Below are 24,405 nucleotides of genomic sequence, written 5' to 3' on the forward strand. Positions count from 1 at the left end.
CAAACATCTGTCAGTATGACAAAGCTGCAGTTGATTCTGCTGAAACAGGAGGTTGGTCTCGAATAGGTTTTCAGGGGTCCCATCTGTCCTTTTTCTACAGCTGGGATACTTTTGTAATTTCCTCGTGACTGTTTCTGAAGTATTCTGCATGGTGTGCTGTACAAATTTCTTTCAAATTTCAAGATGTATTCTCTTGGTGATCATGAAGATTAAAACATTGAAGAACTTGTAATAATTTTCTGTCACTTCTCCATCAGTTTTTGCACCCATCAGGTAAGCCAGGCAGAGTTCAATAACTATATATTGAAAATAAATAGCTGCTCATTTTACAAACTTGCATAAAAAAATATTAAAGCTGTTGGCTAAACCTCTTTATCATACCATTTTTCTTTGAAATCCCACTTAATGCAGAGTATATATCTCTAAAATAAGCTATCTGACCACTATTTCTTCTCCTGCTGTGGTATTTGTAGCAGTGGAGCCTATTAGAAAATAATTATTTGCTGTTTTGATGGGGAGGAAAAAATCCAACTAAAAACATTAAGCAAACATTCTAAACTTGTTCTTTTTTTTGAATAAAAATAGTGTTGTAGCTGTTATAACAGCAAATCAGACTTGTGGGGAGAGGTGCTCGCTTTTCTTAGATGAGCTCATACAATTGATAAAAGTAGATAAGCTTCTAAGCCTGATCTGAAGTAGAGCTTGCCCCCTGTAGATTTCCAGCTGCTTTAGTTGATATACTGGAATATGTTGTATACAAATAAACTTCATTTTCTTACAGGATTCTTTGGTAAATATTTTGCAAACCAGAAATTTCATATAGGATGACCTTCATATTTACTCTGATGGAATTTCTGTTCTTTAACACTTCTCCACATGAAATAGAATTCTGATTTTAAGTATTAAAATGGAAGATCTAGTATAAGGGAGATTAAATGCTTGTAAATAGGATTTACCCTCTTCTAATCTGGACAGAACTGCAGTTTAGCTTTTTTTCCATGAGACAGCTGAATCTACCCATTCTTGGTTTTTAATGGTAGGCCTTATGAATAACCAAAGACTTTATTTCCCTACCAGTTTGCCAACAAGTAAGCAATATCTATTGATTTAAGGAAGAAAGTAACAGATATTTATAGCTTCTTTCAAAGGGTTTGGACTTTTTTATCTTTCAAAATTTAAATTCAGTTTTACTACCATGTCCAGGAAGCTTGAAAAGTACTTTTCCAAAATACATTCATGGGGAGAAGTGGTCTTAATTCCAGCAGTGTGCATTTGTTCAAATAGGCCACTGGAAGTGTCATCAGTTCTTGGCTATAACACCAGAATACTTCCTAGTGGAAATAGGTGTTCAGAAAGGAAGATTGCTGGGTTTGGAAATGCTGTTTAGAAAAGTTTATCTTCGGAATATAGTATGCTAAATTACCACAATAGCAAACCCCTCCTTTGAAGGAATTCTTGGTCTAAATTTTCTTCATGAAAAATTGGAAGGGAACCCCCAAAATTCCTATTTATGTGTTTCCAGGCAACAGAGTAAATACTCTTCATGGAATAACCTTAAGCATGCTCAGAAGCTGTCATATTTCTGTGGCTGAGCTGTGTTTACACGAGCTGCCTAGGTGAGATCACTTGCTTTGCAGTGTGATTGGTACGTGCCATGTTATTAGCAGCTCTGGCTATTCATAAATGCCCAAATAACATCATGAGGTTACAGTGAAGCAGCCAAAGTGCACGTTTTTAGACCATAATCCTCTTAGGTACGTGCATTGAGGCAGGGGACCTGTGACTGATACTCTTGATGTTTCAATGGGGCAGCTGCCTGACTACATTCAGATGCAAGGTGGTTTTTCAGTTTTTAAGGTTCACCTCATCTTTCACAGCCCTCACAGAATGCCAATCCAATCCCTTTTAATGCCACATAAAGATGGTAGGAACCCTAACAAATAGGGAGACCTGGCTATCTTACCTATGCTGACTTTGCAGCCCAAACAGAAGATAGTGCCCAGAAACCTTCCTTTTCCCGGTAGGAACTACATAAATAAAAGGGTGATGAGCTTTAAGGAGGGATTGGTGTTGCTAAGTTCATTTCTGTATCCTCAATGAGGATTCCCTGGGTATGTCATCCAGAGTAAGGACTGGACCATGAAAACATTGCTGCAAAATTAATGTATTTTGAATGACAATATACTTCTTACTCTGAAGGATATAAAACATACTTATTAAATGAAAAAGGGTATTTCTTACAGGATTTTCATACAGGTTTATACAAACACAGCTGATTGAATATAAGATAATTGAATCTCCCTAGGGCAATTGTATATTTATCTTCATTTTCACTCTAGATTTGCATGGAGGAAATGTACTTATAAGTATCTGTGGCTTGATTGTTTGCTTCTTAAATACTACTTCGCAGTGGAATAGCTTTCCACTTCTACAAGTAATATTCTGGTTATGTTTGTGTAATGGTTTCTGCGATGCCTTGGAAAAAAACATAGGCTGATAAATGTCACAGATAAGTAATTGGAATATGTTTACATCATGTTTTGTGGTGCAGCATTGGACACACCTGGACTAGCTCTGACAGGCTGGTACAATGAGGTGCAGGACTGTGCCAGGAGATAACCTCAGGTCCCAGAAGCTGCCCAGCTTTGCTGCCGAGCACTGCACTCCTGTTAAGAGCCCAGCGCTGAAAGGGCAATGCTGCTTCCAGAGCTGGAATGTGGAGAAGCTCTCTTTGGTGCTGTGTCATGGCTAAATAGTCCTTGTTCAAATCAATGGCCCAGATTCTTACAGAGCTTTTTCATAAAGCTCTTATTGTATCCTGGAAAAGACCAAAGGAAGCAAATCAAATGTTAGGCTATGTTACAGGCAAGGAAAACCAAGACAAGACGTGGCATTGTGCATTTTCACCTTAAATGCTCTTTGGCTTTGGCCGTTTTACAAAAGGCACGTCAGAAATAGGCAACTAATGTTACCAGAATAGGCTGGATTTTGGATGGGATGAGAAGATGAGAAAGGATAGGGGAGGGATTAAGGACTGAAAAGAGCTAGTTTTGTGTTCCTTTCCGTTGTCTTATTCTAAGAAGCGATACATAAATTAAGAGTCATAGTAAGTTTTGTATAAAGTGGAATATTACAGGATATTCTGGAGGCAAGAGGAAAAAAACCCTTAAAAACAAGTTCTCATCTCCCTCCTCCTTCTCCCAGAAATCCCCACTTGCCAATCTGCATTGTCAATATTTACACTGGTTTATATTGAAAGTGTACAGTTATAAATGTCTAACAGAGAATAGCAAGATCATCAATTACATAAAGGAAGGAAAAACCTAATCATTATAGCATGCCTGGAGAGACTCTTGCAATTTATGTGTCTCTTTGGTATCTGCTAAATGGAACTGGTGGATGATTTTTAGTATACAGTTTGGAAAAACAGAGATGAGGAGAGTGAAGGGACAGGAGAGACTCAAAGCACTGTACAAGCATTAAATAGCCCTGCAAAGCCCACCTCACCAGCATAAGGCAGCCTGTTTTACCCCTGCTGTGTGCCAGGAGACAGAGATAAGGTTAATCACTCTGTACAGAATTCAAGGGCACAGTTTCTTTTTGCTTTCTTATCTATACAGACTTTTCAATTGACTTTTAATCCTTCTTACACAGGCTGTTTAAATCCCATCAACACTGTTTATAAATGGAGATTTTTTTAATAACTCAGCCTTATCCAAGCAGACAGTTTTCAAATTGCTGCTGAATGCTGTTGTTTTCATTAAATCTCTTGCCAGCTGGCCACTATTTCCTGTCATCTGAAAGGCTTTGAATCCCTCTTTGCTTTGGGACTTGACTGGTTTTGTTAAATTGTGTTAACAGGTACTCCTGCATCATTTGTCATTGGCCTGTAGTGTTAATTGCAAAGTCGATGTTAATTTGATGTCTCTGAAAATCTCAGTGATAATTAGGTGCTCTGTGGAACTCTGATTTATTGAATTTGTTCTGAAGATGAAAAATAAAAGCATCTCAATTTTCTTTTTCAGATTCTATAGATTTACTAACATACAAGGTTGTCACTAATGCTGCAGATTTTAGACGGAAATTGGAATAAAGTCCATAGGGTAATATGAAGGCTACTTTTTGTCTGTAACTACTGCTGTATAAACTGCTGATGTAACCAGCTGGAATTGTCCCAAGTTTGGCTGAGTGTTTGTCCAAAGAGAGAAAACAAATACAGTAGCCACAGTGGAAGGAATAGATAGGCTACTATTTTATTTTCACATCAGATTTGTGTGTTTCTGTTTGCTAGCAGCTGTGCTTAGTAATAAAACTTGGAGGTTCAATTCTACAAATTGAATCCATCTGAATAGATTATACAGCAAAGCTCTCAGACCATTAGGAAGGATTTAGTTGCATTTTGGTAACAGACTCAGGTAAACCCATGTTTTCCATGAAGTCCCTGCCCTATCTTAAATTTCTACTGTTTGAAGCTTCAATGAAGTTGAATCACACCAAATCTCACCCCATAAAATCTGCTTGTAGTTTGAGAGAGATGCTTTCCACTAGTTGCTGATAGACTACACAGCAATTTAGGTGGCTGCTCTCCTGAGTGAGTCCCCATACTAAGGGGGGCTGTCCTTAAGCCCAACAAGTACAGGGATGCCTTTCCCTAGGGGTCCCTTGTTCTGGATGCTCCTTCTTGCTCTCCCCACCTAAGCCTCTGGTTTGCCATCCTTCATGTCCACAAACTGCCTTTGCTGGCTTTGCTCTTTCCTCTGTCCTTAATGATCAGTGGATCAAGCTGTCAGGCACTGGGGAGGACTGCAGCCTGTTGTCTTCTACTTTTACATGTGTACATGGAGACTTTTCAACCTCTACTTTCCTAGTTCTTCCAAGGCAGAAGTAAGTTGTGGTGTGATACTAGTTGAGACAAAGCCTGTATTTATTGAACTTGTGTAAGTTTCAGCTTCAGAATAAGCTCAAATTCAGGTAAATTCTCCTGGACTTTGTTTTTCCTGATGCAGACCAGACATCTTCAATCTGCAAGTGGCTTTGATAAAGAGACATCAGCAGAGTAATAATGAGGTCTTGCAGAGCTAGAATTATTATTTTTTTAATAGCAGCAACCTATAGCAGAGCAGAGATGAGACTCTTCCATAGTGAAAGAGTGAAAAAAAGTCTTTGCAGGTGGAAATTTAGAGGAGGGCTGGGGGGCTACTTAGGTTTTTGGGCATTGTCCTGAAACCTTAGTACATTGCTCTAGCTCCTTTTCATGTTGTTGAAAAGCTGAGCTAGTTTAGGAAGCAGTAGGGTCAGGAGAGACTGAAAACAATGAAGCAGCAGAAAACTGACTTTTGTGTTCTTAATTTTGAGCCTCATTTTGTTGAAGGGGCCTTCTATCAGGGAAGAACATGATGTACAAACCTTACTGGCACATAAGAGAGACACACATAGGTCGATATCATCTCAATGTGAAAAGTTCTTATATCTACATTAGAATCATATTTAAGCAGATTTCCATTGTATAAAATAGGTCATGAACTTAGAGTTCTGCTGAAATGTCTTTCACTGTGCACTCTTCTGAGCTGCCTAGTTGTGCTTGGCTGTGCAAGTCAGTTTGGAAAAATACTGGGCAAAGGAAACAGTTGGAAAACTATTTCACAGTATGGAACAGACGTGCCGATTCTTGGAAATGCCACTTGGAAGTTAATTGAAAACCTTTGAAGCTTTTTTTCCTGGGTCTTTCTCCACCTACTTTTCACATAATTGCAACGCTGCTTTAATAAGTTTTCAAATTGGTTCAAGGGCATCTAAGATGGGACACTTTGCTTGATGTAAACTGTTGTTTGTAAGCAGCAAACCGTGGAGGTCAAGCACCCTTCTACCACAGGAACCGTAGGCTTTCCAGGGTGATGTACAAATACACTTATGTAATGGTTGAGGTTGTTACCAGACTAAAAATATGTGCTGTCTCTTCAAGCACTTTGCTTAAAGTCTTCAAATCTAATTTATTAACTCTAGTTCCTTTCATGTTCCTTTCACAATGTTCTGTTAGCTACAAAATTTCTGAGGAGCTGCCCACTCCCTTTGCCCCCTGAGACTACTGGGAACATGGGCTAAAGGTTGTAGACAGTCTGATGAGGAAGTTCATATTAGAGTCAAACACAGCTGGGGAGCTTTTCCAACAGTTGATGGAAGTTTTGTATAGTTAGAGGAAGAAAACATTTAGGGAGACGCTGGTACAAAACATATGGGAAAAATGGGTGCAGCTGTATTCCTTCAAATCTGATGGTGACCAAAATAGCAGGATAAATGCCAAAAACATTTAGTTGATACTTTGCTAGTTAACATAGAAAACATGAAATAAATTTGCTTTTAGAGGGTTTATTTACTGTTTGAAAACAATAATATAAGTGCTGTTGCTCTAGTCTGTCAACAAACTTCATGAAAAAAACAGTTACTATATTCTTGCATTTTCTAAAGAAGTTTTAACCATACTTAGTTAAGAATTTAATAGGATACTCAAATGGAAAATTCGATTCCTTTAAAATAGACAACTTCCATCAAGGAAGTTTGTCTAAAAAGGAGTGGAATAGACATTTACTTGCCAAGTTCAGACTTCTGTTTCTACTGCAGCTTTTTGATATTCGTGACTTTTAAATAGACTGCAGTCTTTACCACGCTCTAGGTGCTTGGAATTGAATGTTTTTAGCTACTGTTGACTGAGAATTGTTAGCCAGTAGCTCACAAAGTGAGGGTGATTGCTTTAAGACTGGCTTGGATACCACTGTGTCCAATGTTTCTTAACATTGTACTTTTAGAAAAAATTTTTGCATAGTGACTTGTTTGTGGTTGTTCTCTCTTTTTAATAGCCACATAAATGTCAACAAGCTGGCACGCAAGGCAGCATAGCAGGGTTGTAGGATAACTGTGTCCAGTACCTTTCTGTCATTCTAGTACCCAGATACCTTATTAACTTAAACTCTCTCTTGGCCAGTATTCTTGTGATTCCTCTATACTCAGACCTGGATTTGTGCCATCTATCCCATACATGCTGGTTACTTATTACCAGGCAGGCCTGTCAGTGCCTGAGGATGTAGTGTCCCTCTCTTGGGAAACTTGTGGCTGGTAAGGCTTTTTCAAAACAAAGGATCATTTGTTGATATGCAGAGCAACAATTCAGAGACAAGAATATTGAGCCAAAAATCTAAATGTGTGTTTTGTTTTTATGTGACCGTCTCTCTTGGTATGAGGCAGAGCAGGCAGTTGTGGGTTGTTTTTTTTCATCAGTGAGTACCCATGCAGAGAGCTAGTCTGTTTTTAGGACTTCATAAATAGGGCTGCCATTACCCACACACATTCCTGTCCCTTACACCCCTGCCATGCCCTCCCCTCCTGGAAGATGGCACAGACAAAGGAAAATAGGAATTTGGTCATTCGGAGCTTCTGGTAGCTGGTTACAGTCTGTAAAATGCATGCATACACACAGGTGTCTGATGTTTTTGGAGCAGGTTAGGCCTGTTACACAAATGATACCTGGGAGGTCACTGGCAGTACCCAGTGAACTAAGATGGTTCTGGATGCACTGCAGTTACATTTCATGTTTTTTCAAAATTTGTTCATTTAACATCATCTATGCTGCCCACTTGAGCTGTGCCCACATTGCCATGCAGAAATATCCTATCCCTATCCTGTCATTTCTTTTATGGAGTTTCTCCCTGGGAACCAGCTCCCCAGCTTGCCTCTAGCTAATTTTCTTCTTCCCTCTGCTTTCAGAGCAACCTGCGTTTGAGGTTCAGAGCCGTTAGGACAATTTGTCCAGTTGCCATATCATGTGAAACCGGGCAAAGTCCTTCACTCCTAATATACTTGCTGTACAAGCTTATATGGGGGTTATCTTTCTTTCCTGTTCAGGTCAGCTTAGGTGTGGTCAGGTAATTAATTTTGGTTGCTTGTACAAGACCATTTCCCTCAGCCAGGGCAATGTGTTGCCAGAAACAACCTGAAGTCTCAAGTGACTCCAGTTTAAAACATTCCCTCCCAGCAATGTCTTGATTGTATTTCAACAAAATAATTAGAGTAGGACAGCTGTTAAGAAAGTGCCTGCCTGTGTGTGTAATGCTGCATTATTGTTCTATAGCCCTGAGAAAGAATTCATTGTAAAAAATGTGGCCCCTGCACGTGGAAGAAAGAGTATTGATGATACTGCAATGTGAATTCAGGTACACAGGGTTTTATTTATTTATTCTTTCAGAGCAAAGAATCAGCCTCTTCTTGTTACAAGAGGGGCCTCAGGGAGCCCTCTCATTTACCATAATTGAACCTCCCTTTCTGGATCCTGGTTAGGACAAGTTCTACACTTCAGCTGCTGGCTGTGCACATGCAAATACCTTGCCTTAGCAAAATTACTCCCACTAGGCTTAAGTTTAAATCTAGAGAGATGACGCTAAGGAGTTCTCTCTCATTCCCTAGCCCAAAGCCTGAATTCTGCGCTGCCAGTCCGTGGTGGTTCAAATCCTAATGCCGATCCTGACTGGTTTCTCTGCGAACCACTGGTCTAGGCTTATCAAAATGATTTCTCTGGGACTCATCTCAGTCTTGTATGTTTTAGCCATTGGGCAGTGATCTTTGACATCTCCAGACCTATGCTTTGCCAAGTAATTCCTTATTTGCTGCAGCTCTAAAGGGTTGGCCTCTGGCCCTTGCTTGCTACAATCCAAATTTGGTTTAATCTCACCCTACCAGCTTCAGAGGAGTGTGATGGGACATGTAAATTTCTTTCAAGTTCACATTAAGTTATACTTTGCTACTTGAATGAAATTTACATTTTCAGAAATAATAGAGTGAATTATTTTTGTGGTAGTCTCTCTCAAGAGAAGGACTTCTTGGGAAGATGACAAACGCACCCTGATAAAGAGAAGCAATCCTCTCTGCTGTTGTTAGTAATATAGGCAAGTTAGCAAATGAACCAGAGGTCTTTGCTTACATTTTAGTTTACAGGCTTCAGTGTTCGTTGTTGCATCTTCATCAGCAGTGAAAATGTGGACCAGTTCTGCCCCAGTTTTCTGCTCTGTTTTGCTGGTTTGGAATCTCTGCTGAGTTTCCAGAGGGCAGTTGTCACACTGGTGAGGAGCAGAGGGACAGGTACGGATTTGTAGCTTTACTGACAAAATGAGAAGGTCTTTGAATGCTTAAAACTTCATATCTAGATTTATCAGCTCCTATTTTACTCCTATCTTAGTAAACTTGTGTATGTTTAGTACAGTATGTGTGCATTTGCATTTACTTACTTGTACTGTATTTACTTATTTTACATTTGAAAATTGCTATTAATCATGCTTCAATGGTAGCTTGATTACAAGATAATGATTCTGATAAGGAGATCTGAGAACATAGTGTCTCCTACAGCACATCTGCTATATGTATTTTGTGTGTGGTTTCAGCATATGTGAATTTGAGGGTCTATACAGTCAGTGCCTGCCTTTCCCAGGACTTTGGCAGAATCTATCATGGCTTTAAAATGTTGTATAGAAAGTAGGCCTATAGGCAGTGGTAGGAGGCCTTTCCTCCCTCACAACAGCAAGTGATTGATTTAAAATTGTGATTATAACCAACAGTGGATTTAAGGCTAAGTTCCAATACTGTGGTTAACTTTAAAAAAATTATATATATATATACTTAACAGTATTTAAACAGAAAGTTCTGGAATTGGGTTTCAAGCCTGTTTCGACTTAGTTGCCCTACAAAATATGTTTTTGAGAAGGTAGATGGGGGAAGGTATTAACAGTTGCATGGTTTAGATGACACTATTGCAGCCAGCAATGTTACAAAGTCCAGAAGAGTATGTGGGTTTATTCAGATCCTGAGCAGCTCAGTTGCAGAAATCTCCTGTGACTTTATAGTGTCCTGCAGGGACCCAAAGCCTTTGTAGCCAGTGGAAAAATGCCAAGGTGGCAGTAGGAGGATGATAGTCCAGCAGGAGCTTGGTGCCAGGCCAGTTTGTCCCAGGGGCCTTGAGGGAGCTCTCCAAGCTCTGAAGTTATCCAGGATTTAGCAGGATGCAGAAGTTGTGCTGTGTTAAACAGGGGCACGTGTACCATGTCCTTGAAGCACGTGTTGGCAGGGGCACTGCAGTTTGCTGGGGCTCATCAGAGCGGGTGTTGGCTGGCGCTGGTCCCAGGGCAGGGGTGGCTCCTGATGGCTGGGAGGCTTCTGCTCCCTGCTGTGTACCCCCAGCAAGTGTCAGTGACTTCTTAACTCGCTCTAAGAAATGGCACATTGCTGCAAGGCAACATAGTAAGACCCACTGTAGCAAATGGTATCAATTCCTGAGTAAGAGACAGGCCAGATCTTTTAGGGTTTGTATCAGCAGGAAAGCAGTGCTTATCTCAGGTCTTCTGATTTAGAAAGCAAAGGCCAAAAAGAGATTTGTTTCAAAAAACTTAGCCATGTCTTCTGAAAATGAGAAGACTGGAGATCACAGTGCTGTCTGAATTTTAGCAAAACACTGATAAAAATTGCCAAAAATGACAAGAAATACACAGTTCATCTGGGTGGTTTTTTTATGATTCTCCTCGTGCAGAGGTCTTCATGGGTTTGTCTTTGAGTACAAAAGCAACAAGAAACAGTTCTGATGTGAAAATGACAGATCTGGAGTTATCTCCTTAACTTATAACAATCAGTTGTTGAATAGTATCTAGAGGATGATCTCTTTTCTTAATGGCTATCATTAAATCAATGATGTGAGTTACTATTTTATGATGATGCTGTTGAAATTTGTACTTAACTTTTTGCCAAGATACTGTTCTAAAGAGTTGATAAATCCTATATGATAGTATTGTACCTGGCTCCATATATTAGGTAAATAAGGAGAGAGATTCAGTAGAGAAACTTGAAACCCTCCTGACAAGATAGGTCATTATAGACAGTGCAAGGGGAATATAGCTTTATAGTTATTTGGATTTTTCTCCTAATAAAAAACTGTGATGTATTTCCAGAATTCCCAGACTCAGAAAAATAATGTACATTGTGTGGGACACAGCTAGACTGTGAAAACGAAAAATAAAAGAACTGGTTTTTCCTTTTTTCTTTTCCTGGCTGCTGCTCTTAGGCACTCTGAGCATGTGCCTGAAAGTGGCAAATGCAAGAAGAAAGCCACAAAACAGTTCCCCAAAATGCAGTTACTGACAGAAGGGTTCCTGAATCTCCAGCAGTAAGTCACATTATTAGTTTAGTACTATTTCACTTCATTTCTCTCATTGTAAAATCAAGCTATGGAAAAATAGCTGAGTCTTGAGGTACACTAAATGGCATGACATTTTGTCATATTCCATTCTTGTTCCTTGTGGTTAGTGGGGAAAACATTGCACTTATTTAAAAAGAAAATACCAACAAAACACACACACAAAGCAAACATACAAAAATATCCTAGGTTTTGAATGCCCTGTGAATATATATGAGATCAAGGGTTGACTTGACTTCTTCACAAAGCATTTTATAAATTTCTAGTTTGTTCCTTGGTGAAGGCTCTGCAAAAATAAGCTTTTTCTATGTTGTACCTGCAGAATCAGGTCAGGCATGAGCCTTGGGTCAGAGTATGGAGCAATTTTCTAGAAACACACTTGAGCCCCTAAGAGTAAAGATGGCAAGAAGCTTCTGGTAAGATGTACTTCTGGGTTGCATGACTGTATGTTCCAGAATGAGAACAGGTTTTGGATACAGATTCTTTACAGGACACTTGCACAGCATTTCCTGCACACTTGCTGTAACCTCACAGCAGTGCAGCTCTGGGTCACTTGCTGGCATGGTCTCAGCCAACTCCAGTAAGCCAAGTGTAACATTCCAGTACTCCTAAAGACCTTTTCTTTTTCCCCATGTGCTTGCTGTTGTGTCTTATTTCTGTCTGAAGCTAGTAATGAGATGCGTTTCACTGTTTTTAATTCTGTTTTCATACAAAGAGTATTTCTGAAGTTAAATGCAGTAAAAAAAAAAAACCAAAATTTTAGAAGCCTTAAACTCACAGAGATGATTCAGCTGGCCTTCCCTTGCTTTGAAGACATATGTTTGTGTTGTGTAAAAGGTCTGTTGGCAGTTGATTGCCCAGTGAGTGATAGGGATACCTCCATCCGTGCAGGACAGGCCTTCCAAGAGCATCTTTACATGGTAGTGGTGAGGCAGGGTCAGACAGCATTCCAGGCAGCAGAGCAAGTAAGGTACTGAATTGTCTCATTGCTCTTCACTGAATCAGTCATGAGGGTTAGGAGTTGCAGGAAGTTCCCAAGGGTGAATTTTTACTCAGTGGACACATGATATTCATACCTTTTCAATATTCATCTTGGGGACAAGCGACACCAGTATAAGACAGTAGAATGTGTCCCAGCTCCACGGAGCTGTGAAATATGTTTGGCACTGGTGTACCCAGCAGTTTGCTACTAAAGGAAAGAGGGGTGACCTATTTAGGCCAAACCAGTTCTAGACAGCTGTGAGCTAAGTTTTATTTTTCTTGTCTGAACTCCAAATACACTCTTTTATTAAGGTTAAACTAGTTTTGTTTAACCTTAATGCTTATTTAGTAACTGAGAGACTGCAAACTGACTGGCAACCCGCAGATGTTCCATTCCCCAGGGAGTGGTGACAATCTGCAGCTGGACAGCCAATCCCCTCTCTAAACCACTCTCTAGCCATCAAAAGTTCAGAAGTTACCTGTGAGATACCAAGGTCAACTTTGAAGCTAGCTGATACAGTCTTTGATTTTGGGAGAGCTGGGTCTGGGGGGACTTGTTAACCAGAGTATTCTTATGTGGTGCGTGAGTCTGGAGCCATCTCAGAACAACAGCATGCAGAACCCACAGCCAGCCAACCAGACAAGTTCTATAGCTCAGCTGCTCTCTATCAGCCTAGGAAGAGCTGTGTACTCTCATAAAAAAGGGAAAGGATAATCTGGTAAGACACTGTTTCAATCTTCTAAGCTTTAGATATGCATCTTTAATCTACCTATTTGCAGTAGTCTTAGAAACCATACTTCTGTTTTCGTGTCCTTGCCAAAGCATAAATAATCTCAAGATCTAAACTTCTTATAGCTCCCTAAATTAAACTTTGTACTTCTGCTACCTAATAACTGCAGAACAGAATGTTAAATTTGGACAAGCCGTGCTGACATTAAAAACAAAACAACTTGTGGTTTAGAATTGAAAATGAGCTGTAGAAATCTTAAAGGCAGAAATTACCAGAAGAAGGACTCTTTGGGGGCAGTAAGAGTCCTAAGTGATGAACCAAATAGTTCAGGCATCAAGTAAAACCAGTGTAGTTCTCAGTCAATTGCGAGAATAGCTCAGGTGAAATCTCACAGCCTCTTCCAACTCTTGAGACAAAAGATGGTGTCTTTGGTGGGAGATACAGTAGGTAGGAATGACCTGATTTATAATTGCTAACAAACCAGCATGTCATGACTTGCAAGTCATTTGCCCATTAAAGCTGGAGATGTGGCCATTAAGAAAGCAGCATTTAAGCAGGGTGTAGAAATAGAAAAACGGCATTTCAATAAGGTTTGAAGAAACGACAGTAAATCTAATGTATGAATTGGGTAAAATGTTCAGTCTTAGCTAATCTTACAATCCTAAAGACTATGAAAGGAAAACTTTGGTATATTGGTCTAAACTTATCTCCTGACATGGCCAATTGTCAGCGCTCCATTCTAATAAACAACTTGGTTTTGTTATTATTATAAAAGTATCAGGTGTAGCAACATTCCTAAAGGGTTGATCCTTTTTGACACATACAGCAAGAATTTAGATTGTACAAAGAATACAGTTTATTCTCCTTCCTAGAACTGTGTACCAATTCTAATAATAGAATGATTTTATTTTTGAAGCCTGACAATCAGATTAAGGTTAAATCAAGAGGAATGCTTTCAAATACTGGCTTTTTTTTTTTTACTTGCATGCTACAAAGATATGTTCTTCTATTTAATTTAAATTCTTTCATCACTGTAATGAAGGGTTTGATTGCTGTGCCATACTGTTATCATGATAAAGATTTTTGCTGTTTGAGAAATAACAAATGTATAATCAAGGGATAGAAGAGATTAATATACTCATTTGAAATTTGTTATGAAAAGGGTAGTGGCTGTGGACAGCAAGGAATGAGAGGAATCCACAGGGAAATGTTCATAGTGGCCAGTGTGAGGCTGCTTAGTCGTTGCTGAAACACCTGGTGACTTCATTAAGGCAACATATTAGGTGGAGCTAAAACTATTACAAATCAGCTCAGAGCCCCAAAGAATTACTTGTAAATGTTCCTGGGAAAGAATCATCTGATCATTCTCCAAGATACTAATTTGATGTCCAGTAACAGGCATTTCAAGTGCTCCTGCCTGGCTTGCTTTTCTGTGGAAAGAATTTAAGATCTAGGTTTTCCAGTTCTTTGGAGTCATATGTTTGTGCTGAACTTGACTCAAAAAGTTGCCCTATTGGACTGAAACAGAACTGTTTCAACTTAAACCACCAAAGTGCAGACATTTTTGTTTGCAGAATCAGGCTTTTCACACTGTAGCTGGTCGGTCTCATTTTAGCTTCCCCAGGGCTTTCCTTTAAATGTAGCAATAAGGAAAAAGAGCATTTCTGATAATTTAGAGTGCACAGATGTTAAATGCCAACTTCTATGGACATGCTTGCTATGAAGGAGTATGCTTGCATGCTTTAGGTGGTGTTTGCTTTGAGTATATGTCATGCACTCTTTCTGGGTGAAAGGAACTCGGTATCTATCGATATTTTCATGTTAAACATCTGTTGTGTTTTCCCTTAGGAGTATTTCACTAGATCTCTGTTTACTTGCATCAATACATGGTCAAACATACTGTTGTGTTTCCCCAGGGGAACGCTCCAGTTATGCAAACCAAACCATGGATCTGTCCCCGTGTTCCCTGGCTGCGCTGCGGTTTGCACTCATCAGTGCCCAAGTGAGCTCTGTGCCATATTCTGTTATGAAACTACTCATGTAATTGGTCATACTAGCTCACAAATAGGAATCATTTCAGTCTGCAATTGTGTACTGATTTATAGATAAGCAGGGGGCTCACGTTTGCGTGGGCTCTTTAGTTTGGAGGAGTTGCACTTTGGAAATACTTGTGTGAGGGCTGGGGTGGAGAAAGGGCTTGCAGCAAGCTGGGGTGATGGGATTCTGCTAAGGCAGAGACATACCTGGAGCCTGAGCAAGGCTTGTGTACTCTGGCCATATGGGAGAGCTTTTAAGTCCATTATTATTTGTTTGCTGTGGCTGTGCAACTTCCTCTTCCCCTTTGTACACAGTTTTTCTGACATGCTGTCACTGCCTCCATCTCTCCTGACAGAGAGAGCGAAGAACACTATACAATTTTCTACCTTCTGTTGTTGAGTTGGTTGTTTAAAGAGAGAGAATTTCCCTTGGACAATGCCAGAAAAGAATCTGTATCTGCCAAGGTTCTTTGTATAGAAACAACTGTTAATATATAACAGGCGTCCTCACAAATACCCATGCAGTACAAATGACCACAATGGGACAAAACCACTTTAGAAGTGAGGGAGTGCTGCCCCTCCTCCCCTACCCCTTCTTCCAAGAGTATTAACAAATTCATGGAAGGGGATGACCATTCATCTGTCATCCAGGAAGATTTCTTATGGTGAGGCATCTTCTTGCATTTCAGCTTTCAGGTAATTACTCCCCTTTCAATAGTTTTTCTGAGCGCAAGCCAGTTCTTTGCCTGTGTTGAAAGAGGAGCCCTTTTTGTTATACCTTGGCCTGAAGTAAGGACGCAAGCAGTGAGAATCAAACAGTGTTCTTCATTAGTTTATTTTATTAGCTCACAAAATGCAGTCTTCCTTGCCAGTATTGCATTATTCTTTCTCCATGCTTCTGTTAAGCATTTTATAAAGTGCAAGTAGGTAAGGACACTCAGTTTCTTCTGGAGAAACTTACCGGCGTCGCGCCAAGGCCCCAAATAAGGATGGAGCTGTGGTACTTGGGCATCTCCAGGTAGTTTAACCTTTTAACTGCTGCTAAGCCTTCAACAGTAGAGTGTCCCCGTGGTTCTCCAGCGTTAATTGCCTGACCCTGAGACGTGGTGGTATTTGAAAACTGGAAAGGAAAGAAAGCCTTTAAGGCTCAAGAATTAGAGATGTACAGAACTGCTGCCTTGCATCATGTTGCCATGTTCTTCTGACAGTATTGTCCTCAGTGTTTTCTGCATTTAGCTGCTAGGTTTGGTAACAGGAACAGCCTGTGAGCAATTTTGCAGTGTTCAGTTTTACATTTAACAGAAGTGTAAAAGTTCAGTGTCATGGAATTTCCCTGCTTGGTTGTTAAGATAACGTGGTCCAGCTCAAAATTGCACAGCCTGAATTGTAGGCAAAAGCCTTCCTCCCCGAGGTGAATATGTTAGGGGTTCAGAGCTGTCCTGGCCCTTCTCCCATGAAAACTGCCACAGAAGATCTCCTCTTGGGGTTACCATATTTTATTTTAATTCGAATCATTTGAAGAAAAACTATCTAACAGAATGTAGCTTTATAGATCTTATATTGTTATCAAGGAAAAAAGAAAAAAAATCACGTGGGCCAGCTCAGGGACTTGTTTCTTTTGAAATAATTGATGACATAAAATCCCAGACCAAAAGAGGTGGGAGATGCAAAGCATCTGGCAGAGTTTACAGCCCTGGGGGGTCGGGAGGCGCGGCACAGCCTGCTGCAAACAAAGGCCGAGTGTTTTGCTGATACGATTGCAAAACATATGTTTGCCCAGGACTGTTATGATCTTGGGAATAGGCAGGAGGCCAGATTTCTGCAGCAGCAGCAGCGCACTTAGTCACACAAATATCTGCAAAATGTGAACCTCTTGCGATTTCTCGGTTTAAAAGCCGTAATTATTTTGTTGCTTAAAGAGAAGGAAGAAACTCTTGCATAAGGAACAGGAGAACAGGGCGGAAAGCATTGTCCAAGGAGCGTCTCTGTGCCGGGGAGGAGAGCGGAACGGAGCCGAGGGCTCCGGGGCTCGAGGCTGTCCTGCCGGGCCGGGGTGGGCCGGACGGGGGCTGCCGCCTCTTGTGCCCCGGGCCGGGGCATTTGGTGGCACTGCCGAGCACAGGCAGCAGCCGCGGGGTCGCGGCGAGCGCCGGTCCCGGCGGGGCAGCGCCCCGGCCGCCGCTCCGCCCCTGCCCTGCGCCGGGCGGGCGGGACGGGGCTGGGACCGCCCCGGCGGCGCCGGGGCAGAGCCCAGCGGGGCTGCGAGAGCGGCGAGCCCGGCCCCAGCTCCGCATTGCCGGCCGCACGGTGGCGAGGCCGGGCCGGCAGCAGCAGGTACTCGCGGGTGTCCCCGCGGCGCTGAACCCCCCCCGGGGCGGGGGTCCCTCTCTCCGCGCGCATCCCCCAGAGAAATCCCTGCTGGGAGGAGGGGCGGGGGCCCGGGCAGCCCCTGCGGATCATCCGCGGCGTTTGTGGTTCGGGGTTCGCAGGTCCTGTTGAGCCGCGGGAGAAGCAGCCAGCCGCTGCCTGCGGTGACAGTGCTGATGCTGTCGCTGTCCTCCGCGACGCCGCTGGTCCCAGGAGGGCTGTGTTCCGCCGCGGTGTGTGCTAACCGGCTGCCTCTGCAGAGTTCTCGGGCTCGTCCAGGTGGTTTTTGCCTCGGAATTGCCCGGCGTTTACGTCGTTCTTGCATAGATTTGGATTATCCTTTTGAAACAGTAAGGCTGGTCTTGTGTTTCTCATGGAGAAGAGCGGGCTGTAATTATAAACAAATGCAAGCCAAGAGCATTGTTTTGGGCAGGAATAAACCTGCTCATTTGGATCTCTCTTGTAAATTTCTTAGTGTCACCACCTTAAGATTCTTCTTTTAAGGGAAATTTTTAAATCGTCAGAACTGCTGTAGGTTGCCGCAGGGCCTGTTCTGTATTTTTCTGATTTAGAGTAATCCTCTACTTCATGGATACATATGGATACATATATACGGATATATGCTTGGCTTTGACTTAATCCAGCAGTACTGTCTATGTAATGCAAACGGTTACAGTTACGTTTAGCCTGTTTCCTTCTGTGTCACCAATTTATTGGTATTTAAATCGTCTTTACAGCAGGGTATTTGCAGGCATTCATTTGAAATCCTTTGCCCTATAATGCTTTCTGTTTCATTCCATAAAAAAAGTTAGGCACTAATCATTGAAACTCAGCCTCAGTTTCAGTGAGCTCATATCAAAAGTAAATTGGGTTGTGGACTCTAGGCAGTTGTGTCACAAAACCACTTCAGGAAGCGCTGTTAATGCTGGGGAGGAGAAGGTAGGCACCTTGAGATTACTGCAGTTGGACCTGCTTGTACCCCTCAATCCTAGAAAATGACCAGAGAAGAGATACTAGAGATAGAGACAGGGGAGTCTGGGCTTTGCTTTTATTCTTGCCATTGTAAACAAGGTGTGTGATCTCGGACACACTCTCCCTTGCCTTGATTTCTGTCTTGAATCAAGTCACATAAAATAGGGATGTTTTATAAAATCAGGTATTTCAAAGGACTTCGAAACATTCAGATAAATTATAATGAAATTAAAGTAATTTATATCTTTAAATTCATGTAAGAGTAACATACTCTATATGAAAGAGGAGCAGTTCAGCATTTGCCATGCTCTAATTCCAGTGAAGAGTGGTAGGTCTGTGTAACAAAGTGCTTTGTAACAGAGGGGGAGTACTTGTTCCCAGTTCTTCAAATCCGTACAAGTAGAGACATGTCTGTTGCTTCAGCTGAATGACAGTCTGACATACCCAGCAAATGGAACCAGTGCAAAAATGTAAAGTAATGAGTGTTTCTAGGATAATTCTTTTCCTATCATTTTAATGTGAATCATGGTTTGTTTGAGAAAGCCACAACAATTGCAGGATTAAGTAAACAAATAAAATAGGAAAAATGGCCAGCTCTTCATAGCCCCACATTTAGAAAATATGTAGAATTTCTCTGTGCATAGGAAATGTATCTAATCACCACTCTTTGTTCTTAATTCCCATCTTCCTAGAAGTTTTCTATCCAGTATGGAAATTACAGTAGCTGCTGCATTTAGCAGGACTGAAAATACAGTTTTTAAGCTGAGTATGTATCAGCTTGGGGACAGCTTGTCCTGTGGGGCCAGTTGTGCCAGTCCTTGTTAAGGTCCTAAACAAGGAAACTCCATTTGTAGCCTCAGTGTCACCACCAGTGAGATTTTGCTGTCGGTGGCCTTTAAAGGGGAAATAGGAACCAGACAATTCACAGTGAGCCCAGCAGCATCAGCATGAAGCCTCTTAGACTGGTAAGTGCCAAATCTCCCTTGGAAATGCTGCACAGCCTTCTTGTACATGTACATGCTTAGGGGCATTTCATCCTATAAGCTTATAAAGCCCTAAATGGGTATTTTTAATGCCCGTGCTTCAAATGCTCATTATATTATGCTAAGTTGAATTTTCAGCACAGACATGCTTGAGGAGTTAATTCTACCAGGAGATTGTGTTGGAGAGTTTTTAACTCACAGCTCATTCTGCCTTTCTTAAACCTAAGCTTGGGTAGGAAAGTGCTTAGATTATGTAAAATGATGACTGGTTGTCTAGGAAAATGTTACCTCCAAAAAATTCACCTCAGTCTCATTTCCCTTCTCTGGTTCATTACATTAGATTGTTTTATATTGTATTACGGGGTGTGATTTTCATATAATTTTGTTTGAATCTAGCAGCACTTAGTGCTTAATCAGGACGTAGATGATTCAGATAAAGATGTTAATTCAAATGTAGTTTAGTGAAGTAAATTGATAATTATCATTTTACTTTGCCTGTGGCTTGTCTATGATAAAATGTTCCCTTTGCCATTTAGAGACAGCCTAAGTAAGTATGTAAATAAGTCTTTCTGGTAGATACAAATCTGATAAACTTGGTAGTGGTACTGACTGTACTTGAGGGAAGAGAGATGACTTGCTGTGCTAAACCAGGGAAGCAGTTTGAGTGAGCATTGTGGATCATAGCTCATCAACCCTGAATGAAAATTAGCAGTTTGATAACAGTCTCCAGATTAATTGGGCAAAACTACCATTAAGTTTTGGGAGAGGTTTTGTGATAAGGGGCAGAGCTCTAGCTGCAAGGAGCCAGTAGTGAGGGATCAACAAGGATCTGAGAAAGTGTTTTAGGCATACAATGGCAGAAGAACTGTAGCTTAGGTTAGATAGCTGTTCCTGTTCCACAGGCTCTGTGACCTGGCTTGTAGCTTAGTTCTGTTTTCAGTGTTTCTAGTGAAATTTCTGATATTGGGTGTCTGCTTATACTGTGACTTTTTTTTTTTTCCTAAAAATTGGGCTGGATTGACAGCTGTAAGATACAGAAGAGCTCTACGTTGTGTGAATTTACATGTTAGAGTGGTCTTCCCTGAGCATGTATGTGCAGGCAGTACAGACTTTTGGTCTGGTTGTCCTTGTGGAGTTGGATGTGCCAATTGAGCCAGACTGGTGAGAGTAAGTGGTAACTGGGGAGTATATAATTAAGCTTGCAGACTTGTCTCATTAACTTTTCTGTCTCAGCTCTGCAGTGCTGTTTCTTGGTGTAAATTTGCATAAAGTATTTCCTGGCTGAGAAGTCTCTGAACAGGCACACAGTCTGATGGTTAGGGCATTAGCCTGTGACTTGAGAGATCTCAGCTAAAGCCACCAGTCTTCTGTAGCAGCTTCTCTAAGATGTGTATCTTTTCCATTTCTCAGGGGTTTTTTGTCCTAGCTGGAAGGTAATGTACTTGTCCTATCTCAAAGGAATCTTGCATTATCTAAATGCATGAGATGTGATGCTGGGCTGATATGGCAGTGGTGAAGGATGTATAGATGGAAAAGTGATAGGTATCTGGTGAGCCTAGTACCCATGGAAATAATAATAGTGACTGTACAGAAATACAAGTTACATTACATAAGGGGGAAGAGGAGGCTTTTCTGTGTTTTTCAACGTTGTCTCTGTCAACAAAGCAACACAACATTTACATGGCTGAAGTCTTGCTTTTCTGTCAAGGTATGTCTGGAAGGTGGGCAGTGGAGTGGATTGCCACCCAGCAAGGCCCACCTCCTTCCATTAGCTTGAGCTTCTGGGTGTTGAGGGTGAAATCTGTTCCACCCTTGGTGCTCAGCTTTGCAGCCACCTGAATTTTATGTTCTGGCTTTGAAGATGGAGTGCGTCTGATGCATCATGATCATCATTATTGTTATTATTCTTATTGTTATTATTTATTTGCACCTAAAGCCTCAGTTGTGGTTGGCTTTCTGCTGAGCTTTGAGCTGTATTCAGCTGCGGAGTTTCTAGACTGAATGAAAGTGGTGTGGTGAGGTTGACAAACAGGAGGAAAGGATCCAGGAAAAGTTTGATGCAGACAATGTGTCACTAAATAGGTCACTTTGGTGTGCAATTCTGTGGCCTGCGCATGAAAGTTGCTTATACTTTTAGAATAACCAAAAGGAATACAGGCTTTTTTCCAGCTGCTGCTTGTCCTAGACACAACTGCTTCACCAAGAGCTTGTTGGTGCTTCAGGGGAAATGGTGCTTTAAGAGAAAGGTGCAGGAGAGAGGTGTAGTGCTGTGTCTGGTCAGGAGGCAAGGTCTTGCCTTTGAGAGGGAGAGTGTTGCTCCCTAGTTGAGTGTATTTGGAAGATGAGGTTTAGTGAAGGATATAATGAAGCATAGAAATACGTTCAGGACAAAGGAGAGATTCACTAGGATTGTTTTGAGAATTATTACCGTGCTTTCAAGTATTTGAAATGCTGGGATGCTGGAAGCACACAGCTATTTCTGAAGTACTAGGAGAACTTGATTAAATTCTGCTTCTGAAAAAGAGAGGAAAACAGTTTTTAAAAGGTCTGCATAGCTTGTAACTGAAGAACAAGTTTTCAAAAGGCTCCTAATGGATCCGATTTTACACAACTCTCATGACTGTTAAGCGTGCACCTCGTGGCAAGGTGTTTCTGTTCTCAGCACCCTCTGGAAGAAACTCCCATTTTGCAGACGGGAAACAGGCTCATCTTCACAAATCCTTTGTTACATCTCTGTCACAACAGAGCCTTGACCCCAGGCTTCTCAAGTGCTAGGCTGGTGCCATGATATCAGGGGGATGATCCTTCTCCTGATGGAAAACAAAGCAACTTATTTAATCATTAAAAAAACCTCTTGAGTCACTTTGCAGCGAGGTTTTGGATGGTTGACTAATATAACCTTTTACATGCTCTGTAATTGTAAGTTTGACCTCTGTATGCTTTAAAAAACAGAAGTGTATTGATTGTGATGTATTTTATGTTGTGGAGCAAAATACAGTAGCAGTCTGCTGATGTCAGGTTCTTAAAGCTGGGTTTGGGATTTTTTTTCCTTCTAAATGTTCTGGGCAAAGGAATGACTGAAAAACAGTTATTCAAGAATTAAACTTCAAGCTATTTGTCTTGGAGGGCTTCATCTGGCAAAGTGCAGACATCTGCTAAATTAAATGCTGCTTACAATTTAAATGACCTCTCTTTTTGCTTGCTGTTGTTTGGCTATAAGATGTTTCTCTAGTGTAATTGTAGAAAAATAAGAACCTCTGCTGAACTTTTAGAGATGCTGATAAATTCCATCCTACAAGTAGCATTGGTAGGCTGACAGGCAAAATTTGTGTATGTTGGGACCCATAGGAGGAAAAAGCTACACTGAGGGGAAAAAGTGAAAAGACTGTTTGTAAGACGTGCCCTTTGATCTTACTTTATCCAAGTAAGACTTGAGAAATGAAGGCATCCGATTTTAGGATTTAAGGAGACTGTCAGAGTCTGAAGAGTTTGGCAGTTGCCCCTTAGGCCTGCACTCATTGTTTCCAGCTCTCTGAAGCTGTTTTTTAATCTTAGGGGAAAGTTCAGGAAACTGTAACTGATTAAAAAAATTGCTTGTCGTACACTGAACTCGTACAAATAGAAACCTCAGCTAAAGAGAGAAAAAGTGCAGTAGTGAGTGCAACCAGTATTGCATGTTTATAGCAGCCTTTATCTATGTGGGGGAAATGTGGCGAAGTTAACAATGCATTTGGCAGGCAGCTTTTGGAACATCATCTGCTCTTGAGGCCTGAACCAGCTGAGGGTTCTGGCTGGACTGGCTCAGTGCATGGTCTTTATTCATCTAAACCTGCTTGGGAACCTGGACAAAGTTGGTATCATCACAAAATGGGTGGGTTTGGCTAAAGAACAGGGGCAGATGGATAAGTTCTAAAAGATGACTGGAAAAGAGGGCTCAGGTAAGGAGCCCAAACCATTAGTTGATATAATGCCTGGTGTTTGGTGATCAGCTCCATCCTCAGCTTTAATCACAGGTCTCCCTCCATCTGCAAGAGTCCCATGCCATCAGCTGGCAGGGCTCCCATCTTTCCTGGGGAAGCCAAGCTGCTCACTTGGAGAGTAATCCCCTCAGGAGAGCTGGTTGGCAGCAAGTGCCACACACAGGGCAGAGGGAGCCTCTGCAGCAATGGCTTGGGGGGCATGTGTGAAAGTGTAAGGTGAGGCTATGCCCTGCTTTGGTACCTGCCCTCTGGAACCTGCTGTGCCTTTTCAGGGGGCTGCTCCGTGCTAAATAGAGAGATTGCCCTGGAACATGCAGCTCCCCTCTTTCCAGAGGGAACAGTGTTAATGGCCAGGACACAAATGCACCCAAGTCTTCTCTGTATTTGCTCCTTGGCTGCAGGAAAGGCCCAGGGTGCCATAGGCCTGTCAGAAAGCTTCATCCAGCTGAAGGAGAGGACAAGTTGTGAACTGCCAGGGTTATCCAGCCTCCACCTTACCTGCAAGGCAGCACATCCACACAAGTGGGTGCAAGGATGTGGCTGCTGCTCTTCCGATGGAGCAAATTCCCCTCCCTTCTTCCCTGCAAATGTGAATAGCTTTTTATCCTGTCTTGAAAAGAAAGCAGATGCAAATGTACATCAGGTACTTTCAGCAGTTTAAGTGCTCTTTGAGGTTGGGAAGAAGAAATCTGATTAGGGTTACAGCTGTTTCATTTCCTGACAGATGCACAGGGTGTTGTGTGCTGGCGAACTGCGGATGTACACACACAGCAGCCTCGTTTTGTATCAGTGGCATAACCACACAGCAGCCGGCATGTTCGGAACTCCTTGTCCTGGACACCCTGCCAAAATATGCTTTATGCAGAATTTTCTGTGAACCAGGCTGTAGTGTGTTTTGTGTGTGTGTGTGCGCATGCATATAAATTTCTGTGTGTTTTCTTTGGTTGACAGGGCCTTTGTTGTTGAACTTTTTGTTGCTGTAAACAAGCGCAGCTAATTATATAAAGCACTTGCATAAAAAAATGATTTGCATTTGTACAAACAGTACTAGTAAAAGTGCCCGTGCAAGAGACCACAATTACCCAAATAAGCCCAGCTCTGAATGGGGAACTCTTTCCTTTCTTGCAACCA

The 24,405-nt window shown here is 41.6% G+C and overlaps 1 protein-coding gene across 6 annotated transcripts in view; it reads left to right on the forward strand.

Annotated features, from left to right (window-relative positions):
• Positions 1-24,405, forward strand: part of SESN1 (sestrin 1) — a 77,299-nt gene that overhangs the window by 43,389 nt on the left and 9,505 nt on the right. Inside the window, exon 1 of one of the 6 annotated variants that reach the window (XM_014887883.2) lies at positions 17,193-17,306. The exons of 3 other annotated variants lie outside the window; for them this stretch is intronic. Coding sequence is in view for 2 of the 3 variants with exons in the window: in XM_014887879.2 (XP_014743365.1) it covers positions 17,516-17,689 (174 nt within the window). In the remaining variant the exon portion in view is untranslated. Of the gene's footprint in view, positions 1-17,192; positions 17,690-19,222; positions 19,277-24,405 lie in introns of those variants that run through there. 2 more of the 6 variants (XM_014887879.2, XM_014887881.2) reach the window with 2 other exon arrangements.

Source organism: Sturnus vulgaris, chromosome 3 (genome assembly GCF_052056855.1).
Source record: "Sturnus vulgaris isolate bStuVul1 chromosome 3, bStuVul1.hap1, whole genome shotgun sequence".
NCBI lineage: Eukaryota > Metazoa > Chordata > Aves > Passeriformes > Sturnidae > Sturnus > Sturnus vulgaris.